Source organism: Staurois parvus, unplaced genomic scaffold (genome assembly GCF_062004578.1).
Source record: "Staurois parvus isolate SC_StPar_1 unplaced genomic scaffold, SC_StPar_1.0 ptg000336l, whole genome shotgun sequence".
Taxonomy (NCBI): Eukaryota; Metazoa; Chordata; class Amphibia; order Anura; family Ranidae; genus Staurois; species Staurois parvus.
In genome coordinates, this window is record NW_028318132.1 from 4,533,792 (window position 1) to 4,546,032 (window position 12,241).

Below are 12,241 nucleotides of genomic sequence, written 5' to 3' on the forward strand. Positions count from 1 at the left end.
GGAGAAGACACTGATTGTACTGGTAATATTGTACACAGTTTGTGTTATAGCTCCATCACATTTAATTGAAGATAAAGCTTATGGCTGTTTGGATGCCTCCAAGCTATGTCATAAACTGTACAATGGTAAACAGCAGAAAGAAACGTAGCAATGATCTTATTGGTGTCTGTGTCTGTTGTCATCTGACATAAAACAAATGATGAATTGGATCAATCCTTCCCAAGTAAAGGCAGAGCCAAGTCCACTAAAGTCCATTAAAGCCAGTGTCAAATATCTGTAATTGTATTTTTATAGAAATGCATGAATTGCTTCTGAGGTATAGGTGAGTAAGGGGCAATACAATACAAAAGTTTTCTAGCATTCAGTTCACTTTGTCAGCGCAGAAGACCTAATTTAAAACTTTAGTTTAGGTATGGCAATTTTTACATAGTTACAGCTTGGACCAGTGTAAGTATGTGTATGCCAAATCTGCGGGATCCCCCTGGATGCTGTAAATCAATATAGTAGGCAACAGGCCTACAATGATCTCCACTAGCTTCTGGGTTCCGTGCCAAACTGCTGCCCTGCATTGCCCTGCATTGATTGAACGCAGGATGTCACTGGCTTGGCAGAGGCGCTATTCAGAGAAAAATTTGCATTTTATTATTTAATGCAAAGCACTCTCTGAATGGATGAACTAGAGAGGTGGGGTGGTGATGTCATGATCTCTACCTCATCCAGTCAGAGAACACTTTGCATTCATTGAGAAAATACAAAGTGTTCTCTGAATGGTGCCTATGCCAAGTGGGTGACCTCCCATATTCAGTAAGAAGCAGGGCAGCCAAATGGTACAGGAACCAGAAGCCAGTGGCAATCACTGTAGTATCAGTGCCTACTACAGTGATTTTCGGCTTTTAGGAAGATCCCATAGATATGGCACATGAATATATGTACATCGGCCCAAGCCGGACCATTATAATTAATTCTTCCCAATATAACCAGTTCAGAGAAAATATAGATTTATATTGTAAAACAGTAGGATATACTTATGATTGCTAGAGTAAAGAAGGTAGAGGAGCTATTTATTAAAATGTATTTACAACAAAAAAATCTAAAATGATTACTTAAGCTACTGCAAAAAAAAGTCTTGTTTTTTCGCATGTCAAATTATGAAATAAAAGCCAAATTGTTATTGTTTGCTATGGCAGTTTTGTAAAATTGTAAAAACAGCCCTCAAGTGCCCCTGAGTCAAATACACCAGATACTGGATTCAGATGCACATCCAGCATTTATGTAAAAAGAACTGCATTTACCCTCTCAATTGAGAACTGTAGTGGTTGTTTCAGCCAAGGGACATGATTTAGGTCTACAGAAAACCAACACTGTAGTACACATTTAGTATTAAGTATGTAACAAAGGAGGCGTTGTCTTTGCAGCCAGAGTGCCCACATATATTGATTCATTTGGCCAGTATGCTTTTTTTTTTGACTGGAGAGGGCTTCCTTTTTGTACATATATACATTATTAATTAGCTATGCATTAGGTATATTTAAACAGCACCTTCTGTGGCGTGGCAATATTGTATTTATTTGGCATATGTTTTTTATGGTTTATCTCATCATTATGGTAACATTACCTATGTATTGTTACTTTATATACCTTGACAACATACTTGTGCAGATATTGAGTAGATATTACTTATTTTTTAATCAGGTTTGTAACCTGTATTTTGATGTGGTAATGAGTCTATGGTATTTGTATGCACTTTATTCATCAAAGTGTCAGTTGTTCCTTTGCATAAATATATGAATATTAGAATTATCTAATTAATTTTTGTCTTGAAAAACTGTTGTTGTTTTTTTAATATGCCATTATTTCCAATAAAAAAACATAAATCTCTCTAAAGAACATTTCTGTACATTGAAGATAAAGACTGCAAACAATGTATAATAATATTGCTAAAGAAAAATACTCTTTTCATGTTTTCCAGACACAGCGATGTGAACAATGAGAATACCAGCCGGCCAAGTTCATCCCTAAGTTCAGGGTTAAAAGTACATGGAAACTTAACTTCCGAAAATGATAACATAACAACTACATTGGTGGCCAACAAAGGGAACATAACACCGGCACTTGGAAGAAGACGCTCATCTCCAGCAGAAGATACATTTTCACGTTCTTCATCTGCTCTTTCCGAGTTCTTAGAAGAAGTGAGAAGGAAAAGGGCAGCTGAAAAAGATCAGACTTCCCTAGTTATCGAAGAAACATCATCGCTGCCTATTTACCGTACAACTGGTGCTTCCTCTCTCCGAAGATGTACACTTCTAAATGATGATGAGGACGAAGATTTCTCTGTTGCTTTAGGGAAACTTGCAGACGACAAACCTGCATTAGGTCAAGGATTAACTCGTTCAGCAAGCCTTAGATGCTTACCTTCTGAAAAGTCGGACCCCACGCTATCACCTGCAGTTAAACGTATGGCAAGATTTGGCTCCTATGAATCTCTCCAACAACCTCTGGTTGTAGGGAGAGAGAGTGCTCCTTCTTCAAAGCTAAGGCCATGGAGGAAATGTCTTGAAGCACCGATGGAAGAGGCTGCAGAAAATGATTTTGGAAACCAGCCTCTTGTATTCCAGAACAAGAGGTTTTCACAATTGGCAGGTGATGAAAATGAGGAAAGTTTGTCAAACTGGAAAGTGCCCAGTCTTAACTATGAGAGAAAATTACCTGATGACAGCGATGACATCCTGCCTGCTCTGAAAAAGTCACAATCAACATTAAGTTTGTCTAGATATTCCAGGGATAGAAGAGAAGGTCAGCGACCACTCAGTGTCCATTTTGGAGATCTACCTACAAATGAACCAAGTCTTTCCACAGGTGTATTAAAAAGTGCTTTAAAGAAAAGCTCTAGCATTGGTGAGGATCTAGGAAATTTGTCTGATTCTTCGTCCTCGTCTGGATCTGTTTTTTCTTGCAAGAGTTCAGATAGTATCAAAAGTCGGCCACGTGCTGAAAGACTAGAAGGAGAAGGTATCTCTGGTAAACGAGTTGCATCGGAAATTGCACAAGAGAATAAAAGACCTGAAGCAGAAGGCAAAGAAGATGATGTGAATAGCATAATGATGAAATATCTTCGCAAAAACGATGAAGAACAAGGTAAATGGGAAAAACTAATTTTGATAATGCTTTTCAAAGGATAAGTTCATTTTTGGAAGCTTGTAGGTTTTAATGTATTTAGCTTGTAGGTTTTAATGTCAAAGCTTAATTAAACAAGCTGAAGTTAGAAACTGATTGGTGATTATGCACAGCTGCAGCAGGTTCTCCGTTCACCAGTTTTAGTAAATCTCCTCCCTTGTCTTCCTTGGGAAACTTAGACAAATCCTAAATCCTAGGGAAACCCGTGGTGAATAAATCTCTCTGTTACTGAAAACTCTTAAGCCAGCCATAGATGGATCGAATCTTGGCCAGTTCAGCAGGGATCAGCTGAGATTCAATCAATCAATGGGCAGGCTGTTTGTACTGAAGTCTATCAATCAACTTTAGTAAAACCAGCCTGTTGGGTTTTTTTGCATGTAGTTACTGCTGCCAGCAGTAATCATTATGTTCTACTGACAGGAAAGGCCCCTTGCTAGCAGAACACAATAGCACTGTGGGTGGTATTTCCCCATCGACACTGACAGTGTCGATGGGGGAATCGTTTGATTTTGTATAATGTACTGTATGTCTTGCTTTACTGTCTGTTGGTTGCCCCATTATGCCCAGCACACTAAAATCAGTGTAATGCTAAGGCGATTGCTGTCAATGAGCAATTGAATTTCTCAGTAACAAAGAGATTTAGTCAAAACTGTAGCTCTAGATGCTGGGCTTCCATTCCTCTGTCTTAAATGTTAAAATATGCCATGGTACTTCAACATGTTAAATTTATTATGCATAGTTGTAATCAAAGTATCATGTAATTCAGTTTGACGTGTCCAGGGGTTAAATGATTTCTGCTGTATTTTATGTACATATTGAAGCCCGGGTTGAAGTAGCTGGAGAAAGCAGTCCTGCTAGGCCACAATGTTAATTTCACACTGAACAGTTAGCCTGTCATGTCTTCTTGATTACTGTAGGAGGATGATGTCTTTGCCTGTTAAGACCACCAAGCCCAGACAGTCATTTTACAACTATAGTGTTAAAAAGGGCTGACTTTTATAGCGAGATCTGCAAATTATCTTTCTATAAAGCAATGAAAGTGCCAACCTAATAGAAATACTTTCTGTGAGCATACTGAATGAAGAGCCAGTAAGCTTCTGATCACAGAACACCATATATCAAGAATGGTGGCTTCCTAAGGGAGCGAGGAAATTAAATGGAAGTATAATGTGATGTCTACACAACTTTACTGATATACACTACTAAAAAGTTTAGGCAAAATATTTGTCTCTATTAGAAAACCATTCTGTGTCACACCTGACTGATATTTTCCATTCCTTGTCCATCTCATTAAATTGGTTCATTATCTGAAGCTGGCTGACAAAAGCCATGCTACATGCCTCATTAGCCAACACCGAGCTCAGCTACAGTTGTGGCCAAAATTATTCAACCCCCACTGAAATTGAGTGTTTTGGCCAGTTTGACATTGCTTTTGATCATTCAGTCATCTTGCTTACATTTACATTAAAGAGGCACTTGTAGGTCAGACAAATATAACATAACAGTTATAATGAAATAACCACAAATGTCTTTTCTGTGCTCACAGCATTATCAGTTTTATTCAACCCCCAAGTGACATTCAATCTTAGTACTTAGTACAGCATCCTTTTACAGTTATAACAGCTTTTAAACGTGAAGCATAGCTTGACACAAGTGTCTTGCAGCGATCTACGGGTATCTTCGCCCATTCTTCATGGGCAAAGGCCTCCAGTTCAGTCACATTCTTAGGCTTGCGCACTGCAACTGCTTTCTTTAAGTCCCACCAGAGGTTCTCAATCGGATTTAAGTCTGGTGACTGCGATGGCCACTCCAAAATGTTCCAGCCTTTCCTCTGCAACCATGCTCTAGTGGACTTGGAGGTATGCTTGGGATCATTGTCCTGTTGAAAGGTCCAACGTCTCCCAAGCCTCAGGTGTGTGACGGACTGCATCACGTTTCCATCCAATATCTCCTGGTACTGAAGAGAATTCATGGTACCTTGCACACGCTGAAGCTTCCCTGTACCTGCAGAAGCAAAACAGCCCCAAAGCATGATTGACCCTCCACCATGCTTCACAGTAGGCAAGGTGTTCTTTTCATCATAGGCCTTGTTCTTCCTCCTCCAAACATAGCGTTGATCCATGGGCCCAAACAGTTCTAATTTTGTTTCATCAGTCCACAGAACACTATCCCACAACTTTTGTGGTTTGTCCACATGGCTTTTGGCATACTGCAGTCGACTCTTCTTATTCTTTGGAGACAGCAAGGGGGTACGCCTGGGAGTTCTGGCACGGAGGCCTTCATTACGCAGTGTGCGTCTTATTGTCTGGGCTGAAACTTCTGTACCCACATCTGACAAATCTTTTCTCAGTTCCTCAGCAGTCACACGGGGACTTCTCTCCACTCTACGCTTCAGGTAGCGCACAGCAGTCGAAGTCAGCATCTTCTTTCTGCCACGACCAGGTAGCGTTTCAACAGTGCCCTTTGCCTTGAATTTGCGAATGATGCTTCCTAAGGTGTCTCTTGGTATGTTTAACATCTTTGCAATCTTCTTATAGCCATTGCCCTTCCTGTGAAGAGAAATCACCTCTTCTCTTGTCTTCCTGGACCATTCTCTTGCCTTCACCATGTTTGTAACCACACCAGTAAATGTCTAGAAGGAGCTGAGTATCACAGTCATTTTAAAGCTGCCTAATTGGTGCTTATTATGCTTGATTGCTGCTCGGTGACATCCACAGGTGTTTTCAATACCTGATGGAAAGCACCTGTATGAACCTCTGTTCTTCAGAGTGGTAGTCTTTAAGGGGTTGAATAATTGTGGCAATGAAGAAACCACATAAGAACCATTTACTACTGTATTACATAAACAATTGATGTCATTTTAGTTGCATTTGGGTAGTTACAACGTCCTTGTAGGATTTGATTCTGAATACAATTCCAAATGTACACTATAGTCCCTAAACCCCTTTACAGCATTGGGGGTTGAATAATTTTGGCCACAACTGTACTTGGCATAGGCTTGTGGGCACCTATATACTATCACTAAAGCTGGAGTGTTCAATGTACAATACCTTAATAATAATTTCTTTAAAAAGATGCAGTACTCATTATGCTCTAAAGGCATACATGAATGATATATCTTAGAGCATGCAGATAACTTGTTTTATCTCATTTTATCCTGCTATAAAGAGAAACAGGCCTCTACTGTAATGGGACAGCATTTTACAAAATTCCATCTTACAGATCATGCCTATATTTGTTGGGTATCAGTTGTGAATAATATTATTAGGCTTTCTTTGTACAGTGTGCTACTCTGTTGGTCCAGGCTGCTTCCAGTTTCCTGGGATGAGCCCTCAGCACAATAATGTCCAGCACTCAAATTAACAGTCTCCTGTAGTGACTAAAGATGAGTTAAGGATCAAGCCGAACTCAGTTCAGCCAAAATCTATAGAAAACTGTTGCATGAAGCAGGCCACTGGCCCAATCAGCTGTGGGTGAGAAATATCCTGCCCCACAGTGGCAGGTAATAAAGGGCAATGATACTGGTGTCATCCAACTAACTGAACTATTATCACTTCCATCAGCTCATCTCCCACAGTTATAACCTTTCGTACCACTTGTCTCATCCTATTAGATTGTAAACTTTTATGAGAAGGGCCCTCTTAACCTTCTTGTATTTTATCATATTGTAACTGTACTGTCTCCCTTTAGGTTGTAAAGAGTTGCGCAAACTGTTGCGGGCGGTTGGCATGTACAGGCACAGGCAGTATTTATAGGCACTCTGGCTGTCCTATCACGTGGGGGGGGGGGGGGGGGGGGTGCTGCAACCGGGGGGCACACAATCACAATGTTAGCAAAGCTGTTATGAATCAATCTGATTCATAACAGCTTTGCTTCCCTTCCTGGTGAGCTGTGATTGGCCAGCAGCTCTCACATGGTACCTGGGCTAATTACAGCACCCTGTACCATGTGTAAAAAAAGGTGTAAAAGTGAAAAATAAATCCCTGAACACCCCCTCAGAGTAGTACAATGTCACTATGATAACATTGAACTACTCTGATGAAAGTTTTTTTTTAATTAGTAAAAAAAAGGAAAGTAACATTAAAAAAAAATTGAGAACATTTTTTTTTTAAACTACTTCCCAACTGCCCTCCCACAATGTGCAGGTGAGCAACGGTTTAGTACTTCCTTGGCATTTTAGCACCTCAAGAAATGTGATAGGCAGTCAGAAAGTAAAAGCTGTGTAAATTCCATTATCTATGCCATAGTCACCAGTGGTGACCAAAATAAGAAAGCTCTATTTGTGTGAAAAAAGGACATAAATATTGTTTTGCTACAGCGTTGCATGACCACTCAGTAACCAGGTGAAACAGTGCAGTGCCGAAGATCAAAAAATTGCTTGGTCAGGAAGGGGAGAAACCTGTGGATAATCATTGATCTAATATGACCACTTTGCTATATTTGGTCAATAACATTGTCCTAATATGGCCATGTAACCATATCAAGTCAATGATGTCACAAGCATATCAATGATGTCACCAGCACCAGCATCCTTTAAGTTTGAATAAAGACACCATCCAGGTCAACTTGTGTGGGTGTGTGTTTATGTCAAAACTATTTCCCATATCCCTTTATATTTCATTTGTTAGGATGCCCATCTAAGAGTTGTTTTTAATTATTGACACTTCCCACTGACACTACTGATTCTGCGAGGTAGTTCCACATCCTTACTGCTCTAACAGTAAAGAACCCCCTATGCAGTTTAAAGATAAAGGATAAGTTCACCTTTTAGAAAAAAAATAATAAATGCACAAATGCAGGTAAAAAAATGTGCATTTATTGTTTTTGTCTGCAGGAGCATGTAAGCCATCGCACCAGCGATAAGCAGATCGCTGGTACCATGCATGTCTCCTGCAGACCTGTCAGTATATCTGCTTGGTATGTACAAGCAAGCAGATATACTGACAGGAAGAATAAATGAACTACATGGCTCTTCACAGCACCATGGTTGTTAATTGAGGAATACAAGCTGGCAGCCACTAAGACTGTCAGGACTTGTAGTCTTTCATTCACAGATGACTGTGAATGAGTGATGCAGCTGTGTGGGCGGAGCCCCGCATGGCCACGTTTAAAAAAAAATGAAAGCTAGCAAAGAGAGAGAAGATCCCCAGCTAGCTATCAAATTGGGGATTGTGGGGGCGGGGCAGTCTGAGCGTAACATGTTATATGTTACACCCTGAATATCAGTGTAACATGTAACATGTTATGAAAGGTGAACATCCCTTCAGAACTATGTAACTATATGTAACTATGCAACTAAGAAATAGTGAATGATGCATAACATATGGTATAGTTTGCAAGTACGACCGGAAATGATTTATGGAAAGCAATAACTGAATTGATCTGCATTAAGATCAGATTTCTGATATATATGGAGATATTAGGAATGATCAGTGAAATTCCGCCATGGCAGATTGAATTGTCAGTGTTGAATGAAAGTTCACTAAATTGATTGAATAAGGAGTCTGTGGTTTATGATTTTTATTTAATATGATCATGTTAGTTGGTGGATTGAATGGTCATATCGATATGTGTGTGACCAATTTAAAACTATGACTACAATAGAGAGACAATGTTGCTGTGTGATGTTACTGCAGAATTAACATGCTTGTCACCCTGTTAAATGAAGTGAAAAAAATTACTGATCTACTGGCAGTAGAAGTAAGGAAGTAATAAAGCCACAAATTATGTGTTAGTGCTAGTGACACATTGCAATATATGTCATTTTTTATTTTGCACACAGTTACATTTTAAATAAGCCACATGGATGACAGACCTAGCACACCTGTGGTTGCTGATTCAATGGGAAAAACCTAGGCTGTACTTGTTATACACCCGTGCCCAGACTATGGACATGCAACTATTTATGCAATATTAACAAGCAATAAGAGAGCTTTCTTTTGTTTCTATTATAAAATTTTACAAACAGGTAATTTTTCCCCTTCACTGATGTGCGTTGATGCAGCTACATTGATAGGCAGCACTGATGGGCACTGATAGGTGGTACTGATAAGGTGGCACTGATGGGCATTGATGAGGAGGCACTGATGATGCTGAACTGATATTCGGCACTGATGGGTACTGATAGGCAGCAATGATGGGCACTAACAGGTAGCACTGAAGGGCACTGAATGGCAGCACTGACTGACGACACTGATGGACACAGATTGGCAGCTCTGCTGGGCAGCACTGTTGGGCACTGATGGGCAGCACTGTTGGGCACTGATGGACAGCACTACTGTGCAACACTGCTGGGCACTGATGGACAGCACTGGTGGGCACTGCTGGCCAGCACTGTTGGGCACTGATGGACACTTTTGGGGCTGCGCTGATAATCAGGACACTGTGTATTTACATGGTGGTCATCTGTGATTGGGCATGTGATAAAAGGCTGCTGTGATTGGCCTTTTACCATGTCATGTGATCAGCTGTGTCCAAGGGACACAGCGATCACAGACAGCACGTGACAGCACAGACAGGATGTCATATGACGCTCTCCCAGAACTGGACGCCTGCACTGTAGCCATCATTCTGCTATAACGTGATAGGGAACTGGTTACAGTCCTTCAGATTATGTCTGAATTGCGAAATAACATTGTCTTCAATATGGAGAGACATGCCTATCACAAACACTCCCTGGCATTGCAAGAGTAAAGACAAAGATTGAACAATTTCATGCATGTTTAAGATCATTAAATAGCTAGAACATGATGAATAAAAAGACTTTCATCTAAATTTGCTGTGACCAAATTACAGTAGTAATTAAAACCACACTAAGTCTTATCTCCATTCTGCAGCAAATTCTTGATGCAGCCATAATAAATTCAAGTTTCCAAGATTAGCTGTGGTGTATGACTTCTGTGACTTCAACTCCAGGGATGGCAGAATTATTCCATTACAGTTTATTATATATCCACAGCATGGTTGGAAGAAATGCTGTTTTCTTACATCATCAAAGTGTGTAATGATCATTCAGCAAAGTCAGAGAACCAGGCAGGAACAGATGTAGAATATTGGTTCCCTCTAGATATTCTGTATATGGAAATTGACTATATTGCTTATGCTTTTAGGGACATAAGAAACAACAGCCAGAAACACCATTCTTCAATTTCTTCATACCCTGCTATGCTGTTTCACCAATGCCCATGGAAGTGTCTCACTCCTGTTGCTGTAGTATCTATTATGTAAGATAAATTAATTATTCAAAAGAGTAAGACCTCCTATGAAGGTAGAGGAGTGTGCTTGGGTGGATTAAAATGCAGAGATCTCATTACCAGAAACCTTACAATTGTACAACGTTCTTTAGATCCTACAGTTATGTAGTACAAGGGTGTACTTGATTGGATACATATTAAACCAAATTTTTTTTTCATAACTCCTCATGCTTCATAGTGTTGTTAAATCCAAAGGAATGTACAAATTGTATGATATATAACTAGCTTAAGAGGCATAAAGATGAAATGTGATTGAACCCACAAGTAACTAAACAAAATTGAAAATTAATATTGGCTGCACTCTCTTTTGAAATAGGTTTTGTACCTAAGATCGTGAGTTTGAGTCAGGTGGTAGTTAGAACTAGATGACTTAATGGTGGATGACTGCAGTAACCAATGAGGACAGTAATACGTACAGTACATATTTCACCATGGTATTTATGTTTTCTTTTAGGTCACACCAAGTAAAGACTTTTGGGCCTCGCCAATGAAGGACTCACTTTGGCTGTCTGTATTCTATTTTCGAAGGCTTGCACTATGTATTTGCCAAAAGCACAAGATTGTAAAGATGAATTTATGGTTGAAAATTAAAGATGTTCTGTAATTTGTTTGCTTTCTAAAAATAAAGCTGTAGGTTTCTCAACTTATGTATGCTTATTAGAATGTATGGAATGACATTGTACATACACATAATATGGACTTCTTGGGGATTATGTATTGCTACACATGTGTCAAGACACATACCACATGAATTATGTAAAAAAGCAAGATACACCAAAACACTGGAAGTCAGTGGGTTTTCTCACTACCCCCACCCAGTCTTCCAGCATGATATAAACATTTCCCAGGATCTCTGAATCATACCATTAATTTTACCTGTTCAGGAGTTTTTTGCCATGCTTTGAACCTTTCTTTGAAACAATCCACAACTGTCTTACCATCATGTCACCCCTCTCTCCTAATCCTGGCAGTGAAATGCTTCCAGCCTGAGCTGTAGTTAGTTATTTTAACTAACAATCAAAAGAGGGTTGAATTTTGATTTGTTGTTGTGGCCACCAATTAAAAACAGAGTGGCCAGAAAGAAAATACACAGCCAACAAAAGGAGAAAATTACTTATGTTGTATCTATTGCTGGGAATACATGTCAACCAACTGACTACCAGATAAATAAGGTTAGCCGTTTTATTCCAATGTGGGAGTTATAGAAAGAGAAGCCACTATAAGATGAAAGCCTATTATTGAAAAAGGATAAATGCCAATATATCACTACATATCATTACACGTAGCATTACATGTACAGTATTCTTAGTAGCATGGTATTTGACAGCATGACACATTGTAAACTGCCACCTCAAAAACATGGTATATGATATCATGGCACTGTGTAATAAGAATTTAATAACATGGTATATACCAACACGGCACTGTGCAGTGAAGTAACGTATATGAGAAAATGTCCTGTATTAACATATAGGGCAACACAGCATAGTTTAATGTGACAACCAAGTCACACAATATGTAGCAATTTGGCTCTTTGTGTCATGGCATGGCAATAATATAGTATCAATATATCAAACCCTTTGTGCTCACGTATTTGTTTGTGGAAACACAGCTGCAGCACATAAAGTTACCAGCTTTCATAAATATACAATACCAAAAGTGCTAAGTGTCAGTCCATGCTAAATCATGTGAAAAAATCTTCAATCTCCACAATAAATCCCAATGTTTGAATGAAAATCTCCACCACCCAGGGGCAAACCAATGGCCGCTCACCTTATAATATACTTATTAAAAGGTGCGTAGGGCATAGCTTA

The 12,241-nt window shown here is 39.4% G+C and overlaps 1 protein-coding gene across 2 annotated transcripts in view; it reads left to right on the forward strand.

Annotated features, from left to right (window-relative positions):
* Positions 1-11,070, forward strand: part of MYO18B (myosin XVIIIB) — an 810,748-nt gene extending 799,678 nt beyond the window's left edge. For both annotated transcript variants that reach the window (XM_089684120.1, XM_089684121.1), the window contains exons 43-44: positions 1,970-3,135; positions 10,882-11,070. In XM_089684120.1, the coding sequence (XP_089540246.1) occupies positions 1,970-3,135; positions 10,882-10,895 (1,180 nt within the window). In that variant the 3' untranslated portion in view covers positions 10,896-11,070. The remainder of the gene's footprint in view (positions 1-1,969; positions 3,136-10,881) is intronic.
* Positions 11,071-12,241: the final 1,171 nt, after the last annotated feature.